Genomic DNA, 25,692 nt, shown 5'->3' with positions numbered 1-25,692 from the left:
ACTGTTCTATCTATTAAGCCTTTTCATTAGAGATAAAATTGTTTCATACAGTAAAACAGTGGTACAAAGACGCGGATATGTTTCCAATGTTCTGGTGGTATACTCAAATCAGCCAATGGAATAAATGAAGTGTATTCATTCGTACCTAGCCGCGGGAAATTTTATTTGAATTTTATTGGACACTTACAAAGGTCAAGTCAGGGTGAAAAGCTGGCTTATGCAGCTTACGCCGAAAAAAGTCAACACCTCTACGAGCCTGCTGTTCTTTTGGTGACCTCCCTGTTATCTCTCAAACATAAGAGATATTCAACACGACCAATGAAGTACCGGCCTTTTAGTGACCTTCCAAAAACCCTACAATTGTTAAAATATCAGTCATCGGCCTCGGGCCGCTTTATTTTTACGGGTTACTTCTCGGCCACCTAAAGGCCCGCAGTCTTTGTTACTATTTCTTAGATAGAAATATTTTATGGAAGGGCATTAATTTATATTATATCCCGGCTTTAAATCAGCTTGTTGCAGCAAGTAGATCTACGTGTTTTCTTCGGGTGTTCGTTTCTGTTTTAGGGCGTATCTTGCGTTTCTTGCAATAAGTATACGCCGCAAGCACTGTGGAAGAGAAACACTGCCAAAAATAAATTATTCTTCGTTTAATCATGGTGTATTAAAAAGGCTAATTCAGTTTTTAGTTGGTCGCGTTAGCGGCCAGCTAAATTTACAGAGCATATTTTGTAAATCAGTATGTGCTTAGAAGCCCTAAGTACGATAAGAAACGCAGCTCACTCTGATGGGACGATTACTGCTGCCTGTCTGCAGCAGACGACAAATGATTCTGCTCTAGCAGTGAGTGTATATACCCTCTAGCAGTGAGTGTATATACCAGCTTGTAAGACGACATTGACCAGTCTAGTGTTTATCATCGAAATCTGTACATATTGGCTGCTTTCAGGGAAAACGGGGCTTAAGGCAAGTCAAATAAGATTAGCCTGTGAAGACAATGCGCACAAGCTAATCAAGGACGACAACAGCGAACAACTTCAGTGCCTTCAGCGCTTTGATTTTTAAGCCTTACTGACCCAGTTGTAAAGCGAGAAAACATAAACCAGAGTTCTAATCACAGAGGTTTCCTTTCAGAAATATAAAACATACCACGCACAGCAAAAATCTTACAGAGGTTACCTCCAATACCAGTACAAGCAGAGAAAAAAAATGAAACTAAATCGCAGCAAACTAGCAGTCGTTACCTTCCCTAACTGTACAAGCAGACATAATTGTTAAACTTAATATGTAGATAATTTTAGTTTATGATAAATATAAAAGTTTTGTTAGTGAATAAATCGATTGACCTTATGAGAAAATGAAAACGAGGCATTGTTTGATTGTTTGATACGTCGTGCTATTGTAACACGACACATACTAAAATTTAAGAATCAAATATAACAATCATGTTTTAAAACTACCCTTATATGTTAACAGTGTTTGCGTTTTGATCGGTTAGTAAGCCTTATGTGTATTTTGATTACAGATTCCACTCGGTAAAATAAGTAATGGGGTCCATGTTCGCTGTATTCAAAGAGTTATTTACACTCGTACACGATATTATTTAAAAGGATCGACCAGGTTATACAATTTGAACATTAACATGCGACCCTCATTTTTTTGTGATAATATATCATTTTTGGTTATTTTTCATTAACGACAAGCTTATTCACGTGGACCTATATCTGACACACTCAAGAAATAAAACAAAACACTCTATGTTTTTACATACCATTATTTTCACAAGATAAATGATCGAAGCTTGAGGATAAAAACTCACGTTTCGACACACTGAATGCTTGTCAGTCGTTTGGTTTTATAGAGTTTGTCATTTAAAAACGAATGTACTTTAATATGTTTTATGTACTTCATATTACTGGTTGAATGGTTTTTAGGGCTTATTTTCTGACTGCCTATTAAATATATTTTAAAAAGCGAACTGTTAAACATAATAAATATAAAAAGACAGCAAAGACATGTTTTAATTATTGAAAGCCAACTATAACGAACTCTGTATTACCGTATTAACGTAACGAACAGCCTAAACGTTGATAGATAGCAATAGTTAATAAAGGTTCACAGGACATGACACCTGAACATCAACAAATATCATTGATTATACACTTGCATATACTGTTTGTACAGTCTTAAGGTCATTCACGTAAAATTGACATGCACTCTGATATGATATTTCCAGCTTTTATTATCAGATCATTTTGTAAATACGACTCATCGACGCAATTTTTGGTTTCGCGAAACATCGAAACATTGTTGGTATCGATATGTGGCAAGTGTGTTTGTCTTTAAGCGAGCTAGTTTCTATATTTGATGTATGAAATACGTAAAATTCACCCAAAACGATTTTTTGGAAAGAAATCAATCGGAATGTCCATCAGATAAACTGTATTATATATTTAAGTGACGTGCAGGTATGTATCATGACTATTGCTAGGCCAATTGTGAGGTTAAGCGCTCTAAAACCGGTTTAAACCCCCAATGCTGTGCATTGACCGTTCCAAGGCAGTGACCACAGCTTTATTCTTCTTTGTGTGTATGCTTTTTCGTATTGTGGAGTTTCAATCCTTTATATTCAATGTTTATGCAGTTAAGCACTCAATTTGGCGACATGAAACAAGATTCGTTTCACAATCCAGATGTAATATAGTACTATCAACAAATTTTTGTTTTGATCAAACTGAATGTACTTTTAACAAATCAACATAGTTTTTCTTGCCGATATATGGAGATATTTAAGAATAAATACTTGAGTACGTCTGTAATCGGTCTCAAATATCACGTTGCAGTATGACCATGTACATGAATGCTGTTCACATCGCCTTTTTGCCCAGAACACATGCTTATTATATTAAGTATTTCTGATGTATTTAACTTTGCCATAAGCAACATAAACAACTGTCTTTATACGCTAGTTGAAATGCTTGAGAAAAACATGTTTTAAAAAGATATTTAAAAAAGAAACTCTTACCGGTGTTTTAACATCCATTACCGATTGACATCCGTCAAAGTATGTGATCATGCACCCTGAATATATGCAACTGTAAATCTAAAACAAATACATGGTTTTGATTTCGTGTAATAAGATTCGAACATCAGATAAATAAGTTATTTGCACATTTTCATATGTTGTCGTTAAATTTATTATAAACCTCTGTGCGTCCAATTGTATAAATCTGGATAACTCTTATCCAGCGGATAGCTTTTGGTTATCTTCAATTTTATGATATAAGATAACCAAAAGTTATCCGCTTGATAAGAGTTATCCAGATTTAAACAATTGGCTGGTACAGCAGTCTGTGGTCTTCACAGGATAATCAGAGACGATACTTTCCGCCTACACAGAATTTTCGTTAACCCATTCATGCCTAGCGGACTCTCCCATCCTTTTAAATTGGATCAATTTAATTCCAAAGTTATATTTATTTCTATATTTAGAATATTTCTTACAAAAATTCCTCTAAGAAAACAGCGCAGACCCTGATGAGACGCCGCATTATGCGGCGTCTAATCTTGGCCTACGATGTTTACCAAGGCGCAAGAAGAGGCATCCTTTGAACGAAATGAACAATACAATCGGAAAGCGTCATTTCTGATAAACCTGTGCAGACTACACATGTAAATTTGGGACGACATGTTACGCACATGCAGCAAAGCCCATTTTCCCAGAGCGGAGCCCATCTATACTAAGAATAGCTGAGCGCCGCTCTGGAAAATAACCGTGTTTCTGCTTTCTTTTAAACTGACAACTTGCATTTTTAATAACGGTTAATCCAACGGTGTGAGGTACACTTTCTGTATGCTAATATGTAGATTAAGTGAATGTTATATCATAAACGGTTAGATTTACTTAATTGTTTTTCATTTCGCAGTCTGTATCTTTCATATGTTTGTTATAAGCATATGATATCGAAAACGATGAGTTTAATTAGTTCATTTAACAGTACATGTACATATATCTAGATTAGCTTCACCACAAATCATACATATGCAAACAAATTGTTGTCTAATAATTGACGAATCTTACATCTGCACTTCTGACGCAAAAATATCCCACAAACCTAGTCATTCAGTATAGCATGGAAATATAATAGTTTTGTTAGTGTTGTTCTGGCTTGTTGTACTTGTTTTTGTTCATAGTAATAATGGCGATGGTGTGTTTTTAGGGTGATGATGGTTGCGATTATTATTTGAAATAATGTATAGGATTAATAACCTTCAATTAACATTATCCGGATATTAATTATTGTCCGTTGTCTATTTTAAGGATAATGAACAATTGACAAAACAATGCAGGACATAAAGTACAACATAACAAGCATGTTTAACCCCCTTTTCACCGGGTTGGGCTTATTTTAAACCTGGCGGCATGATTTGAACAAACTTAGTAGAGGTTCATCCGTCAAATGGTCAAAAGAATCACTGGTTAGTTTCGGGGTCAGTCTCCAAAGTGAGATAGGGTCAATTAAGTAGCTTCAGGGGCGGTCCACGACGGGAGAGGGGACTACTTATTTGCGTCGCGGGTGGTCTTAGAAGGGAGAATGGATCACTAGGTAGCGTCGGAATGATCACCACATGGAGATGGGATCACATGGTAACTTCCAGGTGGTTTCCGAGGGGACATTGGATCACTTGGCAGCATGGGTGTGGTCCCTGAATTGGAGACTGGATCACTGGCAAACGTCGGGGTGGCCCCCGATGGGAGATGGGATCTCTGGGTAGCGTCGTGGAGGTTCCCGATAGGAGATGCGATCACTGGGTAGCGTCGGGGTGGTCCCCAAGGGAATATGGAATCACTGGGTAGAAATGAGGTTAACCTCGACTCGAGAGGTAATCAATTGGTAGCGTCGGGATGGTCCTCGAGGAAAGAGGAGAGTAGCATTGTGAAATGTTCCTGAGGCAGAGAAGATCACTGGGAAGCGTCGGTTTTGTCGCCGAGAGAAGAGGGAATAACTGGGTAGAGTCGGGTTGGTCCCTGAGGAAAGAGGGGATCACGTGGTTGCGTCAGGGTGTTATCACTATTGGAGAGGTCTCAATGGGAAGCGTCGGGGCGTCCATGAGGATCACTGGGTAGCGTCAAGGTGGTCCAAGAGGGGAGAGGGATAACTTCGTAACGTCGGAGTGATCGCCGTGGCGGGAGGGATTTCTGGTTACTGGATCGCGGATGTCGCCAAGAAGACAAAAGGATGAATGGGTAGCGTCAAGGTGGTCCAAGAGGCGAAAGTGATAACTTCGTTACGTCGGTGATAGCCGTTGCGAGAGGGAATCACTTGTTAGCGTCGGAGGTGGCCCCCGAGGGAGAGAAAACATCACTGAGTGTCGTGGTTTATCTTTGAGAGTATTGGATTACTGGGTAGTTTCGAAAAGATCGCCGAAGGGATAGGTGATCACTGGATAGCTTTGGAGGTGGTTCCCGAGTGGAGATAGAAGATAACTATGTAATGTCGGGATTTATCGCCGAGGGTATGGGGTTACTCGGTAGCTTTGGAGGAGGTTCTCGAGAGGAGAGAGAAGATAACTAGGTAATGTCGGGATTTATCGCCGAGGGTATGGGGTAACTGGGTAGCTTTGGAGATTGTTCCCGAGTGGAAAGAGGATCACTGGGTAGCGTCTGAGGTGGTTCTCGAGAGGAAAGAGGATGACTGGGTAGCGGCCGAGGTGGACCCGATGACACAGGGGATCACTGGGTTGATTAGAGGATGTTCCCCGATGGAAAAGGGGATCTCTGGATAGCGTCGGGGAAATTGCCGCGGGTAGAGTCGATCACTAGATAGCATCGGGGTGATCCCCGATGAGAGAAGGTATCACTGGGTAGGGTCGGTGGTGGTCCCTGAGGGGAGCGTCGGAGTGGGTCCCTGAGGGAAGAGGGGATCACTAGGTAGCTTCGGGGTGGTCAACGAGGGCAGAGGGGGTCAATGGGTAGGGTCGGTGGTGGTCCCCGAGGGGAGCGTCGGAGGTGGTCCCTGATGGCGAAGGGGATACCTAGGTAGCTTTGGGGCGGTCACTGGGGGCAGAGGGGGTCATAGGGAAGCGTCGGGCGTGGTCCCCAAGGGGCAGAGTGGTATTGGATGCATTGCGGTTGGTGCTCGAGGGAAGAGTGGATCACTGGGTAGCGTCGGGAGAGAGTTCCAAAGGTGAGAGATGATGGCTGGGTAGCGTCGGGAGAGAGTTCCAAAGGTGAGAGATGATGGCTGGGTAGCGTCGGGAGAGGAGTTCCAAAGGTGAGAGATGATGGCTGGGTAGCGTCGGGAGAGAGTTCCAAAGGTGAGAGATGATGGCTGGGTAGCGTCGGGAGGGAGTTCCAAAGGTGAGAGATGATGGCTGGGTAGCGTCGGGAGGGAGTTCCAAGGTGAGAGATGATGGCTGGGTAGCGTCGGGAGAGAGTTCCAAAGGTGAGAGATGATGGCTGGGTAGCGTCGGGAGGGAGTTCCAAAGGTGAGAGATGATGGCTGGGTAGCGTCGGGAGGAGTTCCAAAGGTGAGAGATGATGGCTGGGTAGCGTCGGGAGGGAGTTCCAAAGGTGAGAGATGATGGCTGGGTAGCGTCGGGAGGGAGTTCCAAAGGTGAGAGATGATGGCTGGGTAGCGTCGGGAGGGAGTTCCAAAGGTGAGAGATGATGGCTGGGTAGCGTCGGGAGGGAGTTCCAAAGGTGAGAGATGATGGCTGGGTAGCGTCGGGAGGGAGTTCCAAAGGTGAGAGATGATGGCTGGGTAGCGTCGGGAGGGAGTTCCAAAGGTGAGAGATGATGGCTGGGTAGCGTCGGGAGAGAGTTCCAAAGGTGAGAGATGATGGCTGGGTAGCGTCGGGAGGGAGTTCCAAAGGTGAGAGATGATGGCTGGGTAGCGTCGGGAGGGAGTTCCAAAGGTGAGAGATGATGGCTGGGTAGCGTCGGGAGGGAGTTCCAAAGGTGAGAGATGATGGCTGGGTAGCGTCGGGAGGGAGTTCCAAAGGTGAGAGATGATGGCTGGGTAGCGTCGGGAGGGAGTTCCAAAGGTGAGAGATGATGGCTGGGTAGCGTCGGGAGGGAGTTCCAAAGGTGAGAGATGATGGCTGGGTAGCGTCGGGAGGGAGTTCCAAAGGTGAGAGATGATGGCTGGGTAGCGTCGGGAGGGAGTTCCAAAGGTGAGAGATGATGGCTGGGTAGCGTCGGGAGGGAGTTCCAAAGGTGAGAGATGATGGCTGGGTAGCGTCGGGAGGGAGTTCCAAAGGTGAGAGATGATGGCTGGGTAGCGTCGGGAGGAGTTCCAAAGGTGAGAGATGATGGCTGGGTAGCGTCGGGAGGAGAGTTCCAAAGGTGAGAGATGATGGCTGGGTAGCGTCGGGAGAGAGTTCCAAAGGTGAGAGATGATGGCTGGGTAGCGTCGGGAGGGAGTTCCAAAGGTGAGAGATGATGGCTGGGTAGCGTCGGGAGGGAGTTCCAAAGGTGAGAGATGATGGCTGGGTAGCGTCGGGAGAGGAGTTCCAAAGGTGAGAGATGATGGCTGGGTAGCGTCGGGAGGGAGTTCCAAAGGTGAGAGATGATGGCTGGGTAGCGTCGGGAGAGAGTTCCAAAGGTGAGAGATGATGGCTGGGTAGCGTCGGGAGAGAGTTCCAAAGGTGAGAGATGATGGCTGGGTAGCGTCGGGAGGGAGTTCCAAAGGTGAGAGATGATGGCTGGGTAGCGTCGGGAGAGAGTTCCAAAGGTGAGAGATGATGGCTGGGTAGCGTCGGGAGAGAGTTCCAAAGGTGAGAGATGATGGCTGGGTAGCGTCGGGAGAGAGTTCCAAAGGTGAGAGATGATGGCTGGGTAGCGTCGGGAGGGAGTTCCAAAGGTGAGAGATGATGGCTGGGTAGCGTCGGGAGAGAGTTCCAAAGGTGAGAGATGATGGCTGGGTAGCGTCGGGAGGGAGTTCCAAAGGTGAGAGATGATGGCTGGGTAGCGTCGGGAGGGAGTTCCAAAGGTGAGAGATGATGGCTGGGTAGCGTCGGGAGAGAGTTCCAAAGGTGAGAGATGATGGCTGGGTAGCGTCGGGAGAGTCCAAGGGGGATGGCTGGTAGCGTCGGGAGAGAGTTCCAAAGGTGAGAGATGATGGCTGGGTAGCGTCGGGAGAGAGTTCCAAAGGTGAGAGATGATGGCTGGGTAGCGTCGGGAGAGAGTTCCAAAGGTGAGAGATGATGGCTGGGTAGCGTCTGTACAAGACATTAATTCCTTTATAAAGTGTTAGATATTATTTAAATGGTAAATATTGAGAATACACATTAAATACGAAGCCGTGTGGATTGTACATCATATTGTGGAGTTAATAGTGATTGTATATGATAGTTCAGGTGTCCAAGCAATAAATCTGACAACGTATAATGTTCACCTTAATGGTTTATACGTTTGATCAAATCACTGTAGAAAATGTGTTTTTAGTTTGTTCTATTAATTGATAACATCTACTAAGTTTGTTTTCATTCGGCTGACAGCATACCGACTTTTTTCTTAAAAAACTTAAAACGAAACCGACGAATAATTTTGATAGTATGGGTATCATTTTTTCAAATGCTTAATTGTATCTTATTTGGTTCAAACTTAAATATTACATACTATAAAATGTTTCATCCGACTGGACAGATATAAGAATTGACCACGAATATCGTTCTGACTTCTTAGATGTAGATTGATAATTTACAGATGTCTGTTATATTACTAATTAAAGGCTTGGAGTGATATATTCTAAGGCCATGTTCTCAGTTTTTTATCATTTGAGCAGGTGTTTTTTCGAAAAACAACAATCGTATCTTTGTATTAATTTAAAACCGGACTATCAATAAAACACAGCACTCAGAAGAAATGTCTTAAAAAACAATATTCGTTTCATTTATTGCATGCTCCTGATAAGACCGAAAAATTAGTGACATAAATGGCGATTAACCTTAACTAAAATACTAACGGATGTTGCGCTAGGGCAGTTTGCGATAAATGGTGGAGCTCCGTTTAGGTACATACAGGTGCCTTCACTTCGTGTATCATCGATGCAGGATATCGATTGTGAACTTTGGACAGGAAATGACCAGCATTATACTACAATAAACATAGCACAATGTTTCTCCGTTCAATCGGGTCCCAAACGGAGGGCAACGACATTCTGTAGTCACATATTGGATATCAGATATAGCAATTATTGATTGGATCAAAACAAGTTGCTATATATAGTTTAATACACAAGACGCCATCATATGATTCAAAACTGTTTTATCTTGTTACTTGAAAAGAGTGTTGTAAATTTGTATCATGTTGTACAATTATAATAAAGATCAATCGTTAAAACTTAACTAAATTATGGCAGCTACATACGAGAAGTATAAAAATAAGTAGAAGTCAGAGAACCATTTCATGTTTGTCAAAAAATGATCAGCTCTCAATTACCTACATATATATTGAGTATAACATAACCTCATAAAGGCTTAACATTAAAAAAAATGACATGAACAATCTATTCGACAATATATTTTCCATAATATTTACATTGTTATTATTATTCACTAATGCGTGTGAAAAAGGAAATGCAAATAGTATCTTGCACGACATTACATGTTGTCATAACGATAATTATCTTAATTATATCTTATAGGGATGTCTTTCTTCGCTACAAGATGGATATTTGCGACAAAAGAAGAGAGTTTGAACATAAGGAGTATACCATCCAGACGTCTTGTACAGAGCAGTAAGCAGGCATACAATACCCATTAGATCCTTTATGAATAGAGGAAAATAAAAAGTCTATTTTGAATGGAATACCCGAGCGAAAGTGCCGCAGTCCTGAAAAAATAACCGAATACTGCAGCGACTTTCACAACTACCCGTTTCAACCAGATACCAGACTCCTTCCGAAGCCTTCCAGTACAGAAGTAAAAGATGAAAGTCCATACCAAAAGCAGAATTGGAGGAGGAAGTGAGCAGTTTAAAGGCAGGAAATTCTCTGGTAGTAGGCAAAGTCCCTTCCGAGCACCGAGGAGAGGCAACGACTGCAGCAATGACGACACTTTGCCAAAAGATCTTGGAGAAGAAGAAGTGACCGAAGGAGTGGACCCAGTCTTTTGTCATCTACGAACCGATATGTGTTTGTTTTGGCTATTGACGATTTAATAGCGTAACATAAAATATTACTTGGTATAAACATCAAAATATATGTAATACGGAACATATCTCACGGAATATATGCTGAATAGATGATTTTATATGAGGCAACCACAAATTGGTGGGGGTTTTCGGATACGCTGCACCTATGAAATGTGTAATCAAAGAATAAAAAATATCTTTTTTGTAATTAAAACCTCTTTGTCCATTTAGGCTCACGGTGATATTTTTCCTTTAGTTGCCCTCAACATGTTACAAATAGATTTTTAGATTTATTACGCTCAGCGTCCATTGCTTTTGACGCCCAAATGGCTGCTATGTATGGCGAAGTAAAAACATAAGTGATCCTTAAGCACTGCTGTAAAGTTATTTTTGGTTTGAGGATAATGGATGTGGTTTATGGTCTAAAAATGTTGCTATATCAGATTTACACAAAATAACAGAATGTAAGAACTGGTTCAAATCGATATAATCTGCTCTGAGTTTGGTATCCATCGGCGACAATTAAAGCTACAAATCGACACATTTCATGGGTATTTGTTAACAATCCAATCATCCAAAATATTCAATATCAAACACTTTGTCATGTTATTGTATTTTTATTTTAAAAAGACATTTTGTGGCGGGAATTATTGGAACAATTTATCTATTTGTGTTGATTGTCGGTTTCCTGAGACGGGTCTAGAGATCTTTAATAAAATGTTGGTTTATAAGTTCGTGCTTGCCCCACTCCGGAGTTCTTTTCAGGGCAACATTGGAGGGATGTAAATATTGATAGTTTTAAAACACCATCTAAATTATTAAAGGATGCAGCTTTTTGAGGTTATCATATAATTGGTGACTTACATGCTTTTATGGCAAAAATAAGTTTGTACTTATAACTGATTCCGATTATAATATTTATGTTAAAGATTAATTTTCATTAGTATGCATCTAAACGTTCACATATCAAATATTGCAACCCTAAAACAATTTCATAATTCATTTCAGCAAAAATAAGTTCAAAGAAGACATTATGTCTTCTTCTGCGGAAATGCAATTGGTTCGTAATAGGACCGTGGATTATTCTGTTTATTTTTGTTGAGTGTATACAGAAAAAAACATGAATTATGATGTTAGAAATAGAGTTGACTGCTTTTACCGTCTGACTATTTCTGTAAATTAAAACGATTTTCGAAATATTTGCTTGTGTTGTTTTCCTCTACGGTTGAATTTAAGTGGTCGTGCAACTACGAATTGCTTCCTCTATAAATAAAACATTTAACGTCTCAGCAAATTCTCTCGTAAACCATTGGATTCAGCATTCTGTGACAACATTTGTTCAAACGCTAATAATTAACTGTTCATAAAACTTTTAGTTTCCCAGAGATACACTTGATGTGTTTCAAGCCACTATTACTAAATTGCCAATTAAACCGCGACGAGCGATATTACGCTTAGCGGCAAATGCCTTTATAGTAGGGATGGCAACGGTTAATCGGTTAACCGGTTATCCTTTTCTTTAGGGGGTTAACCGATTACAAAATTAGTATTCGGTTACTCTTGCAGAAAACGCATTTTTTGTTGAACGCAATAAATGCTCAAATCGTTAGCACCTTTTCATTTTCAATCAGCACACACCAGTGATAGTTTTCATCTGTATGAGAAACATAAATAGACTACAACAGAATTAATGTAGTGATTGACTTTAAGGTGATAGTAATCTTGAATAGTTATTGTCGGATATTTTCGTCCCACCGTTTGTTTATGTTTATGTGAGCACTGGAACTCTTGATAGAAACTATTGAAGTTCATCAGTAACTATTTAAACGTTTTGTTATATTGTTATGTCTGGTTATATAATTGTGTATATGTAGAAAGGATGTTATATTAAACGCGGCGTTGCTAAGAAAATTAACTTGGCGCAGCTAACCAAATCCCCGTACAACAAAATAATGACATCCTTCAATGCGCTCGATGGAGTCTAAATCATAACCCACATATTTAAAACTCAGTCAAGCCCATTTCAATAACTCGCGCGATTAAACAAGTTTACTTAGTATCCCATTAACATTACCACGCTTTGTTTTATTATTCCCGAAGCGTAAAAACGCTTCATTTATTATTACATGAACAAAGATTTTGAGAGCGGGAAAGTAATAAAATAAAGTTGTTATTAACAAGCATCATATATTATACCATTAAGATAAACACGCTACATTTATTATTTACCATCCCTTGATCAAAATCACGTTTCACGTAGATGCCATTAACAAACGGACTAACGCTGAATTTCAAATACCACGCTTTTAAGAATGTTTACGCGTTTCCAAAACACGAAACACTGTTGGGAAAACTTAAATGTTCGGGCCAGTGATTTTATAATAAATAATGCGTATATTTAATGTAATGTGACTTGTCATAACGTGACTCATTCTGTTTTCGTGTAAGGGATTACGTGCATTCAAAAGTAATCGTTCCCCTAACAATCCTAATTGAACGGCGTCATATGAAAATGGGCCCTATGCTATATGCGGCCAGCGTTGCTCCAGAGCAGCCTGCGCAGTCACGCAAGGTCTCGTGGTCTCATTGGCGGACAGGGTAGCTCCAGGCAAGACCAAACGAATGCGTTAATTGGTCTGGAGCTACATATGTCGAATAAGACCCATTTTCGCATGACGCGGATCAAATAATACTCAGTACGTTTGTGTACTCGAATATAGCCAATCCCATAGTTAAGTATAGCACTGCACTTTGGTGTTATCGCAACTTCGAAAGTCAACTATTATAAATGAAAATAAGTTGCATTTATATATCATCATGATAGTTCTCCTTTTCCTTTTCCTAATTATCATCAATTTCAGCAGTGTCATGATTATCAATATTATCATCATTAGCAGCAATACCAACATCAGCAGCAGTACCAGCATCAATGGCATGTCACTGCATTTCAGTATTATTATAACCACAATTGCATCTTACCCCTGTGATCAATATCATACTATTGTGTAATTTAAAAAGGGACGTGTTCGCAGATGTTCACATTATTTGCAGTGTGTCATTAAAAGCCTTTAATAGCTAGATTTGAACATCGGTGCTACAGAGCTCCCGTATAAAAACAAAGACACAGTTTATAAACGAAAATCAAAGAAAAGTATCTGCTTAACGAAAATCCAGTGTATGTTGAAATTTCGTCCCTGATTAGCCTTTACGGACTGCACAGGCTAATCTTGGACGACACTGTACGAACATGCCTGGTTTTCTCACAACGCACAAGTAATTAGGCTGCAAGACAATCAACAAGACAGAGTATATTTGCATATACATGTAATTGTTTATAAACGTCAAAGACCTATAAAATACATATTTTATAGGTCTTTGTAAACATATACGTTTTTCGGATGTTTTTTATCTATGTGGTACAAAGACAGTCGGTTAACCGGTTAACCGCTCCAATATCGAAACAGGTTAACCGGTGACGGATTTGCTTTGGTTTGCCATCAATACTTTATAGTCACCATTTATAATAGATCTCTTAAACAAGGTATCTTTTATTGCTCATGTGTTCGCAATGAAATGTTGTTGTTTTTTATAAAACATTAAAATTAATAGTTTTATGTAATGATTTTGGTATTGAACGGTGCGATATTTACAGAAATAAAATGCATACATCTTGAGAGAAAACAACAATTTTGTAAAATGTTCGTCGATTCTACTGCACATATAAATCATAAAGTGGAATAAAGGGGACAAATAGACACATTTTAGCAAAATTTGTTCATAGAAAATTGTAGGCACTAACACATTCTATGAAATGAAAGATTATGTAATTTCGTACACTTAATGCAATTTAACACGAGTACCATTTTGTTCTAATATGTCCTTTATATGAGAATAATAGAAATTCACTTATACCTGCTGTTTTCATAGGAAGACCAAGTATGTTTATTTTATTTTTTTGCAATTGTTGAATGAGAACAAAAATCAGGATTGATACGTCTGGCTAATTTCTGTATTGAAGCATTGAAACTTAGAGTCGAAAATATATAGCGTTATGAGAGAAAATATTTTTTTACAGATTTGAAATTTTGGAGATTATATCTTATTGCATAATGTTTTTCTAATAAAGAACATACTTTTAAACATTCACTTAACATTGATAACCAATTTAGAGCTTTCTCTAATATATTACATTCTAACAAAATTCATATATTTTTAAACATGGATAAAAATGTTGTTATATAGACGCTTGTGTATTATGATTGCTTTTTTGTTCTTTGACGATGCGCTGTATATGCTTAAGTCGCATATAAACTCTATATTCCTCAAGTATTGTCCATTTTTTCAATTTTTATGATAATGATATATTGAGTACAAAAATGTGTTATTTATGTAAAAAATATTAGTCGATGAGACGTTTATCCATTACGTGTCAATATAGAAAGAGCGAATTTATATAGTCATAAAAACAAGCTTAGCACTTCAAATATATGTATATAATGTAATTTAATGTTCATCCTTGTCCCGCACTAATCCATTCCAACACTGCTCTTAGATGTATGTCGCGGTACTGCGATAGGATTATTTACAAGCTTATTGGTTATAAACAAAAACAATTAAATACAAAAATACCTTAATACATAAAAATAAAATAATCAAATCTCATTATGAGAAGAATAAAAGTAATATTAGCCTAATTCAAATAAACAATTTATATCATACGTTCAAGCGAGTAAATAAGTCAATACAATATCCAAGTAAGAATATAAATATGTTAACGTCATCTATTTCTTAGTTCTATTTTCCATTTAAGTTTAAGTATGTTCTTAATTGTGTTTAAAGCCATTTTTATTAGACATGGCATTTTATTTTTGCAGCAAAATGTGCCAGGGGGTATATAAATAATGTAGTGTTTATTACTTTTAATATACCTTTTCTATCTTGATGGTAAATCATCAAGTCAGAATACAGTTCTGTTATAAGGTTAATATTATCCTACATTTAAGCTGTATGCCTGTTGTTTTTAGGACTATGGAGTGAACTGGGAACTACAGGACGTAAAGGCATAACGCGTTTTAAATTAAGAGTTTTATATTATTCCGAGTCTAGTTCGCAGTGCATTGCAAAGTAAACACATGTGTCGTAATTTTACATATGACTTAATGACAACAATGATATAATTACTCTTCTTCATTATTTATTTCGCAGTAATTTCCGTGTACGGCAAGTGCGAGAGTGGGAAGATCTTGATTGGAGAAATTGATTGGGAAGAAGCGCTCGCTGCAGTACACATCAATCGTATGTAGTTTACAACGAAATTTACACGAATTACATTAAAGTTAAAATCAATTCTGAGTGAAGTATGCTATTTGTTTGCCATCTTTTGACTATGTAAATAATTTCATATTCGAAATAGTGAAAATTTGAAGGTGTCTTGTTCATCATTAAGATTTCTGAAAATGTTGCTCTCTTTAAAGTATAAAATAACCTCTATATTTTTATACCAGTATCGAAAACTCAAAACCAATACTTTTCCAGTTAACATTTGTATTTTTCAAACTTGATGTAATTAATTTTAATTGAATTATGATTACAACACATATCACGTTTTATTATGAAAGATATGTTTGTGTTTAATTAAGTGAAATATTAAACGTATTTTACCGATCGCAAAACGTGGTCTGAAAATGTAACCTGTTGCAGTCAATTTAAATTAAGTTAAGTTCTGTATCTATGTATTGGAATATGTGAGTTTATGCTAACATCTTAAATCAAACAAAAGTTTCTAGATAATATCAATTGACAAATAAATGCTCTGGATACCTACTAAACATTAAACAACCTTACATTCAACTATTGTGTACGAACTTAACCTGTTTCCATTGCAGACCAAAACTCTGTTTTGGCTCAAAGCTGCAGCTGGTTGTTGACATCTGCTGATATCATTAAGGTAAGTACTATTTGTTTACACGAATAGCATTTATCGCAAATAACAAACAAAACTATAGCATATCAACAAGGAAGTTCAAGAAAGACTCATCTCAATGACTATTCACTTAATGCAGTGCTAATTAACCAGTGATGTTATCAATGATTTTTATTTGTCATAAATTTTCTTCGGGGCTTATTTTCACACGTTCATCATCACCAGAGGTATCAGCATGTGGGTTTTTGTTGAAACTGAAAGTAGATAGAGAAATAGCGAGGTTCCCGGCCTGTGCGCGCATTTCAATACGCGAGCGGGGTAACAGCGATTTAATTATGGGTAATAACGCACTTCCGTTGGTTGAGAAAATGGCGAGTGACCTGCCTTGTCAATATATACATAGTCGAACTATCTTTTTTTTGAAGAAGACGTTCTGTCGGAAGATTTTTATTAATTTAGTATGTGTATGCATTATAATAAACAACGGGTAACTGAAAATAAATAAATAAATAAATAAAAACATTGCCATCGAGCGCCTGTGGACGATTAGTGCATTTGTTAATTGGGCACGATAATCAGAAGACAACGATCTTAACGAGTTTACTGTTAAAATACATAACCTTAACAAGTAACGTCTTTCTGTGAAAGGCAACACGCCAGTTATTCAAACTCCAAAGAACCACTCGGGATTTAACACATTTTGCCTACCTTTAGATTGTTTAAGACATTCATGGCATTCTTACTGTTAGGTTAAATAAGTACAGGAATGAACGCCATCGGTTACACTCGGATCTTGCAATGTATTTTAATTTCTTTTATATACATGCTTACTCTAACCGACGTTAGTGCAAACGAACTTGCTTGATAGTTTCGGACTATTATTGAAAACAAACAAAATCCGCTTGTAAAGTCTACAAGATACTACTTTATATTACATGCACAGTATTCTTATAATGATTTCCTTCAAATCAGTTGCTTTTAGGGATGGGTTTTAACCTCGTCAAATGTATTGCAGCTCTCTCAGTGTTAATATTTGTTATGCTTGCCGTGTTTCAGGACTTAACAGAGGAAGATGTGTGGCGGAATGATTTAAAGAAAGAAAGTGTTAAATGTAAGATTCAATAAATATCATCATTTTAAGATGCGTTCCAGAAGTCTTCTCAATATTTTTAGGGTTAAAGACATCTTATCGATCATTTAATAGTAATCGCATTTAATTCGAAGGAATGGTAAAGTGCTAGTAGTTTGTATGTGTGGTTTTATGTTCACTATCTGCAGATGTCTCTATGAAAAACGAGCTGAAATTCATTTTATAATTACTAACATAGAATGTATACAATGTCTTTGTACATACTAATGTCTTCATGATCATGATCATGATGATCATGGTGCTGATTATGATGGTGGTGGTGGTCGTGGTGGTGATGATGCAACTGTTGCTGATTATTACTTATTTAAAAATAACACTTTTTACAGGCATGAGTCTACGCGCAGACAAAGAGTTATTTGCTCTTATCGCCTTTTACAAGGATAAAGACCCAGAAAGTGAGTCTATAACACTGGGTATTGGTGTTAAACTGGGGCAGCATTTGTGTACTTATCGATTGCATTTGTCATAGCATCATGTATTTCAATACTTACTTAAAGCTGTCTTCTATATGAAGGGGAAACAGTTTGACAGCTAATGGCACTATTTTAAGGAATCGGATGATTTAATCGTTTCTGAAATCCAACTTTTGTCATATTTTTATTATATATGAAATAACTATAAAACTACATAGGATCTATCCCTTTCAAGTTCCTAAACGGAAGGCGGGAAGCATTTCAATATTTCTTTGGAGGATGTATTCGAAATTAGTTATGAAATAACATCTTCCTTTTCAAGGAATAAAAGCAAACGCGTGCATGTATTACGTTATAGATATAAGTCACTTCATAGCCGTTTCAAACTTTCAAATTATAACTATGCTGGTGTTTCTATAGATGGACGTTATGTTTGCTTTATGTCAGTCCGTAGATACAAATATAAATAATACATTTATATAAGTCAATTTAGGAAATAAATAAGCATTGAATGTCATAACTATTTTGAAAAAAAATCCTTTCAGTTTAATTTTATCTTTCTTTCAGGCAGCGATTTTCTAGAAATGACCAAATGCCTGCTTGATGACTGCCCGAAAGACTTTGATGAAGACCCGGACGAAGTTTAAGAACGAAAATATGTGCGTTCAAAAATCACCTGTAAAATATGGATCTTTATTGTGGAACTTGACATTATTAATATGTTTCTCAAGATGTTGTGTGGTCAGTTGCGCAGCTTCGTTTGCGAAATCTATCTGTCGAAGCGTGCTTATTTTTCTTCTAAATATTTGTTTACAAGATGCATCCCTTTTATGATGAGTTCCTCCACTAACAAAATCAAACATTTAGAGGTCACTTTGATGGACGTCTGTTTACCACTTGACAATTTTTGCATATTGAAATATATAATATATAATAATAACGAAACTTTCCGGAAATTGCGTTACTTTTATAAGTATATTCTTCTTTTCAAACTTGGGTTCTACTTTTACCAATTAAGTTAAAGGCTTTGTATGTTGTTTCATTTTTATTGCATTTGGACCAGTTTTGAAATGTGTAATACGGGTAAAGGTAGCCTCGCTCTGGGAAAACTGGGCTTAACGGCTGTGTGTAAAGTGTCGTCCCAGATTAGCCTCTTCAGTCCATACAGACTAATAAGGAACGAAACTTTCCACAAAACTTGATTTTCTGTTAGACGAGACTTCCTTTAAACGAAAAAAACATAAAAGCGGAAAGTATCGTCCCTGATTACTCTGTGCGGACTGAACAGGCGAAACTGGGACGACACTGTATCTAAATGCATAGAGCAACGTTTTCATTTGATCTTTTTTTCCATTAGCGGAAAACTATTATAATTATCGTCGTCTCAGAAATACTAAGACTAGAAATCAAGAATCTCCTTTAGAGACCTCTGAACATGGTCCAAGGTTTCTGATAGGTTGTATTCGTTCTTTAAATTGTTATGTTACATAAAGGGGGTTGGTATTGGCAGTTTCGTTTTGTGTTTAACTTTTTGGAAATATGCCGCATGTAAAGAGCTTCTTTTTCTTTTCTGTAGGCTGGACACTCGAACAGCTTCTCCAAAAACAGTGATGCACAACAAAATCTTTGAAGACCTTTGTAATAAGTTTATAATAGCCATTGAAATATGTATTTAATCGTTGAAAATTACAATTAACAATAATAAACTTGCATTTCATCTTGAATAAACAATGTTTATCCACATGTTGTGTATACCTCGGAAAAATTAAATTTCTTTATGCAAGATACTTCGTTGTGTATTTTAATGCAATTTAAAACAAAAGCACGTATACATGTCGTATACTGCTCGCATTAAATGTAAATTAGTTCGCAAACGGAATTTGTCAAATGATGAAAAATGGCCAACTATCGATCTTGAGCACTGTATGACAGTAGTTTAAGGAATCATAGTTGTCACATTCGTACCCATTATTGTAACAGATATGAACACGTCAATGTACCTATATCCAAGTTCATTACAATTATTTTTAATTGTGTGACCTCAATTATTGTTGCGAAATACACATGCATTTGTCCCTTGCACAAACAAAAGGAATCATATAACCGTAATTGTAACAAACTGAAACATATCGTTCGCAGATAATCATGCTTATCATGCAACTTATAACAAATGATCTTTTTCTATCGTTAATACATAGACCATGCGGTTCTAACAAAACGAGTTTTACATACAAGTTACTAATAATTTCAATCATTTATTTCAATAAAAAAAAATATAATAAAACACAAAAAAAAACATTCATCAGGAGAAAAATTCTTACAGCCATCGGCTTGTCCTTTCTTTTCAAGCCAAGTTCCAATACAATATAGGAAAATAAATACACAGTCAAACATTAAAACTGATTATAACTGCGACAGCGCCTAGAAACGGCCACATTTGGGGTTTTTACACGTTGATATCGTGTATGCGGGCAATTGTCATTGTTTTTACAATAAGCCTATGTATGGGTTTCACAGATGACAGCAGCGAAAAATTTTACCCTTAACTAAACATAGCGGCACATGATAGATAGTTTGTTCATATAACTTGGACAATTTAAGTTCATCTTTTCAAATGTGCTAAATGACCATACGGCGATATGAGATCATTTAGCCATTAAGAAAGTTAGGACTGACCGCGTCACGGTCATGTCTTTCAATAACAATCCTACCATGGCAACCGTGTTTAACAGATTTGACCGAAGTTGTAGTTGATCAAGAGAGAGCACTCTCGAAGTTTAATCAAACCGTTAATTAAATGGTCTATACCATCTTTAAAGTGGATTGCTATTATATTTTGAATAGTGGAAAGACTTCCTAATTTACAAATTCATTCGGCTTATAAAACTTGTTGACAAATAACAAATCGTGCTAGTTCTACTTTATACTCTTTATGGTATGATATCATAAATTTGAAGCACATTTTTTAGCAAAAACTTAATACAATCAGTGATGACGTTTAAACTTTAGATTTATTCAAGACAATTTAAAACTTAATAATTATGACAATAAAGCAGTAGAAAGAAGAAGTACATCAATACAAGGACACTTATGAACGTAACAGTCGTTTTAATGTAAAGACGATTATATTAAAAATATTTACACGATAAATAATTACAAAAACACGGATCCCATATTTAAATCGTCAGTCTAGACCTTCATGTCGGTGTTAGAACTTGTGTTACTTCATATTTGTTAATACATTATAGCATTCCGTAAAAAAACATTCATAAGTATTTTTTTAAATAGCACATTGAATCATCAAGAAACATATGTTGCTGAAAATAGTCCTTTTATTTCCAAATCTGCATAACAACCAACTCCGAAAATCGAAGTGTCCGTTTTGAGATTTGAAATTAAATACTGTACATAAAAGCATCCATCAAGTACAACTCTTTTTAGTTAAATAAATTAACCGTTTGCCTTTACATGTAACATATTTTGAAAACAATTAAATAAATATAAATACACGTTTCTGTCAACAGCGAGGCATGGAAAATGTAAAAATAAACTGCTGAGATCTGTCCAATCAAGGAGACACGGGGCTTTGCTATTGTTGTGAAATAATGGTAACATTTTAATATTATGCGCTAAAGTAAAATATTTGACACGTATAATTCGGTACCTTATATTTACTCTGCAATGTATTAGTAAATGTTGTGGTGAAGGGCAAATGGAATAAAACTAAAACTGTCTAAAGGTTTGAGTGAGGTATGTCGACGCCCGAAGGTAAATCGGGTAGTGTATATAAATATAACAAAAAGAATTGCAAACCTTCCAAATTTACATAGAATTAAAACATGTTTAAACATTCGGACCGTAGAAATCTCAAAAAATAGTAAAATATATTAATTCCACAAACAAATAAATTCATAACAAACGAAGAAGAAAAGATGCAAATACAAATGATTTCAAACCACCAGATTGGAAAATACAATATGTAAATAGTAATTATTAGACAACACCAATTTGAGTTTTTCTTGCGACAGTAAAGGGAAAATAGCAGCATGGTCAGTAATATTCCTTCTCTATCAAATGTTTTTGAGCGCTGACCGATGAAAATCATGCTAATTTTATCTATCATTCTGACTTGGTCCATACAGATATTATATCACAGAACATCGCTGGACGAACACAGGGCAATTGACTGAATCTCACAACAAATGTAAATGGAAATATACAAGAAAAGGGACATATATGACACATATGCACATATATAACATAAAGTACAAATGACCTATCTTATACAGTATCTTCTTTCTTTAAAATGTCATCAGGCATTAAAATTGTAATAATCAATGTCCAAAAGAGGAAATATTATGGAATTACACATTTCTACTTAAGAGAACTTTCAAACTTAGTTAGATAGCAATAGGGTTGACCTTAATAAAAACATCTCCCTCGTATAATAATAAACACATATATGATACACAACAGAAAACTGATCTATTCGAATATCAGTGCAGTCAAAGGGGAATCACTATGTCAAATACAAAATTTACTGTTAATTAGTTTTGTCCCACATGTTCCATAGCTTTAAAAAATTAGTAATGAAGAATAAAAATGCCTGACAGACATTTTATGGCTGAAAGCTGAAATAAAACAGAGCCGTATATTGCATGAAAAGCGTTTGAGAACAACTGATGTCTCCGGCTTGGACCGTAAAATCTGTATCGAGTTTAAGTCCTTTGAGCGAAATGTAACAAATGTGCATCGACAAAGAAGCGACCCAACGTTGACCGGTAGCATCAAGATTTTGCCGTAGACATGACCTAAAATCAAGGAGTATTGAAAGTAGTTAAAAAACGTTCATTAAATGTGTCCGTTTTAATCCATTCCTCTGATTGAGTAAGCTAAAACACAATCATATCAGTCTCAATGTTAGGCTATTATATAACTTAACTATAACTGCATGGTCTCCACTAAACGTTGAAAGCCAGACAGATTGTATTTTGACTTTATCCAGATATTTTGTCTTTTGAAAGGCAATCAATTTGTTTGACAAGATATAAATATACTTTTTATATATATAAGTTTTTTCGGATAAAGATAAGATCAAGATTGAAATGTTATTAACATGAAGTCTTTAACTGATCATCTTTCACAAAGGTTTGAGAGAAATTCTCAGAAAAAAAGAAGTCTTGATTTTTATGTCAGTGGGTGGGGAATTGTTGTATCAAACGGCAGATTAAAAACGTACATGTTGTATTTTAGGTTAGTTTTTTAATGCAAATATGTTATCTGAATATACTAGTATCACTTGTGTAAAAATAAAAGAGACATACTTTGTTCCATGTGAAGTCATTTTATACTAGTTTATATTATGATATAAAAATTCTAAAGAAATACATAGGGTAAAAAGGATTATACATACATACGATTCCGGTTAGGGCCGCAAGCTGGATCAGCAACTATTAGCCACATCATGTTCGTTACACAAGGTAGTCTCCGGTACATGTATAGCTGAGAACAATTTTATTCCCCCGGATCGAAAGATCGGGGGCGTATTGTTTTTGGCCTGTCGGTCGTTCATTCATTCATTGTGTGTTTCCCAAAAGTTTAACCCTGGTCAAAGTTTTGCAATAACTTTTGCATTATTGAAGATAACAACTTGATATTTGGCAAATTGGCATGCATGTGTATCTCATGGAGCTGCACATTTTGAGTGGTGAAAGGTCAAGGTCATCCTTCAAGGTCAAAGGACAAATATATAGCTTCAAATCAGCGCAATAGGGTGCATTGTGTTTCTGACAAACACATCTCTTATTTCGCCCATGTATTGTCCAATCTGTTCTTAAAAGTATTCAGTGATGGATTATTAGCCCAGATTTTTTTATTATTCTAAACATGTCAATTATCTTCAAGGGAGGATTGCACTTTTTTCAATTGGGAATGGGTCCCCCTACCGGAATCAAATTAGGATTGAAAAAACACTGGATACGTTCTTGTTAATCCCTATGAAACTTGAAAAAGGTGATGTAGAGTTGAGTGTTACCTTAGAAAATACCCTAGGCTAAATGATCAACATAGCATGCGCAGTGAGTGATTGTCATTTTGTACAAAAGACTTTATGGGACGATTGAACTTTACCGGTATGCAACACTTAACATCAAACAGCGTACCCTAACCCTTACCCTTAACACCTAACACATAACAACTAACACAACACCTTATAATCCTATTTATCCTATATATTTCCTTAGTATCAGGGGCTACCGCCCCCAAACCCCCGCTTTGGCGATAGTGGTAAACAACTGCGTACCGGTAAAGTTCAATCTAGCCGACTTTAGTAAACGAAATGTAACTGTTAGCTGTTGGTATTTTCGTTACAATCTTTTTGGCAATATAATAATTCAGGGGTTCTGAAATATTTTAAGAGCGAACTTGTCCACGGACAAGTTGGACCCACACATTCACTTGTCCGTACCAAAGAAGTACTTGTCCGTACTTTTAAGATAGATAAAGGGAGAGATCATTACTAATTAAGCAAATAATACAAACGTATACTTTTGTTAACTTCTATTTTAAATTATAAGCATAGTTAACTAGAAAATTCACATGAAAAAAAAACAAGTTAGATGTGCATATAATAAGAACACGTTTAAGTCACACATGATACCATCTGACAGGCTTGGCGAAATTGCCGGTCCGCCGGTCATGACTGGCATATTTCCATTTGGACCGGCAGGTTTAACAAGAGTGTCGGTCCTGGCGACCAGTAAAATGTGAAATGAATGCAAACAAATCATATTTTGTTCGAAGTTGAAAATTCGAAGAGCAAATCCCTTACTACATCATGAAAATGAAATCCCTCATTGTTTTGATGTTAGCAATAAGTTTGTTACGTACAATTAGCAAATCCAACTGGTTACAAAATCGGCAACTGCATTCTAAGTTTTTCCAATTTCGCCAAGCCTGCCATCTTGGATATTTAATAATCTCAACATGACTAGAAAATTCACTTGAAATAAAATAATCTCCGCTAATACTAAGTATATAATCATCCGCTAACTCCTTACAAAGTTTACATTTACACACACGGTGACACACCGGCAACGTTTTCAAGCCAAGGAAAATCAATTAGCCAAGACTAATCAAATTCTTGTTTTCGCTTGGCGTCGTATGCTTTATCATATTCATACTTGACTTTTCTCTTCTTTTCCGACGCCGAACTGATTTTATCATTGGTCTGATAAGCGTCATGACTTGACGTTGAAGTGGTTTTAATTTTAAAAAAATCGAATGCTGGTCGGAAGAACATGTATGCGGCTATTTGCAATGTACGAAATTTTTTAACTAATGCGTGATTGGCTGTTGCTATACACATGTGCACTGGTTTCTCTACTAAAAATGTTATCTTAATATGCGTGATTGGCTGTTGCTATATACTCGTGGACTGGTTTACTACATCTATCTATCTATCTATCTATCTATCTATCTATCTATCTATCTATCTATCTATCTATCTATCTATCTATCTATCTATCTATCTATCTATCTATCTATCTATCTATCTATCTATCTATCTATCTATCTATCTATCTATCTATCTATCTATCTATCGATCTATCGATCTATCGATCGATCTATATATTTATCTATCTATCTATCTATCTATATATCTATCTATCTATATATCTATCTATCTATCTATCTATCTATCTATCTATCTATCTATCTATCTATCTATCTATCTATCTATCTATCAGTCTATCTATCTATCTATCTATCTATCTATCTATCTATCTATCTATCTATCTATCTATCTATCTATCTATCTATCTATCTATCTATCTATCTATCTATCTATCTATCTATCTATCTATCTATCTATCTATACTGTCTAACTCCCCTTGCGGGTATTATAATAATTATCGGAAAATATAACATTAAATAATAATTATCGGAAAAATAACCTACCTCCAGTTGAAAAAGTGTGGATCATTCATAAGCTTAGCTGCTATTTTAATAAACTTTGATTTTCGGAAAATATAGTAATTCCGTTCTAGAAAAAAATTAACCACGGAAA

At 36.8% G+C, this 25,692-nt stretch overlaps 1 protein-coding gene and 1 long non-coding RNA gene across 2 annotated transcripts; one reads left to right on the top strand and one right to left on the bottom strand.

Moving 5' to 3' along the window:
• Positions 1 to 6,074: 6,074 nt before the first annotated feature.
• Positions 6,075 to 10,123, bottom strand: LOC127840624 (proline-rich protein 36-like). Its single transcript, XM_052369035.1, has 2 exons — positions 9,880 to 10,123; positions 6,075 to 8,242 (listed from the first exon to the last, which is right to left on the bottom strand). The coding sequence occupies exons 1-2, from the start codon at positions 10,121 to 10,123 to the stop codon at positions 6,075 to 6,077; spliced, it is 2,412 nt and encodes an 803-aa protein (XP_052224995.1).
• Positions 10,124 to 14,650: 4,527 nt separating this feature from the next.
• Positions 14,651 to 19,409, top strand: LOC127842518 (uncharacterized). Its single transcript, XR_008031676.1, has 6 exons — positions 14,651 to 15,433; positions 16,024 to 16,085; positions 17,118 to 17,172; positions 17,538 to 17,606; positions 18,192 to 18,283; positions 19,201 to 19,409. It is a non-coding gene; the product is annotated as an uncharacterized LOC127842518 (long non-coding RNA).
• Positions 19,410 to 25,692: the final 6,283 nt, after the last annotated feature.

The sequence above is a fragment of the Dreissena polymorpha genome, chromosome 8 (assembly GCF_020536995.1).
Source record: "Dreissena polymorpha isolate Duluth1 chromosome 8, UMN_Dpol_1.0, whole genome shotgun sequence".
NCBI lineage: Eukaryota > Metazoa > Mollusca > Bivalvia > Myida > Dreissenidae > Dreissena > Dreissena polymorpha.
The sequence above is the reverse complement of the archived record's forward strand: the minus strand, read 5'-3'. Positions and strand labels throughout refer to the sequence as shown.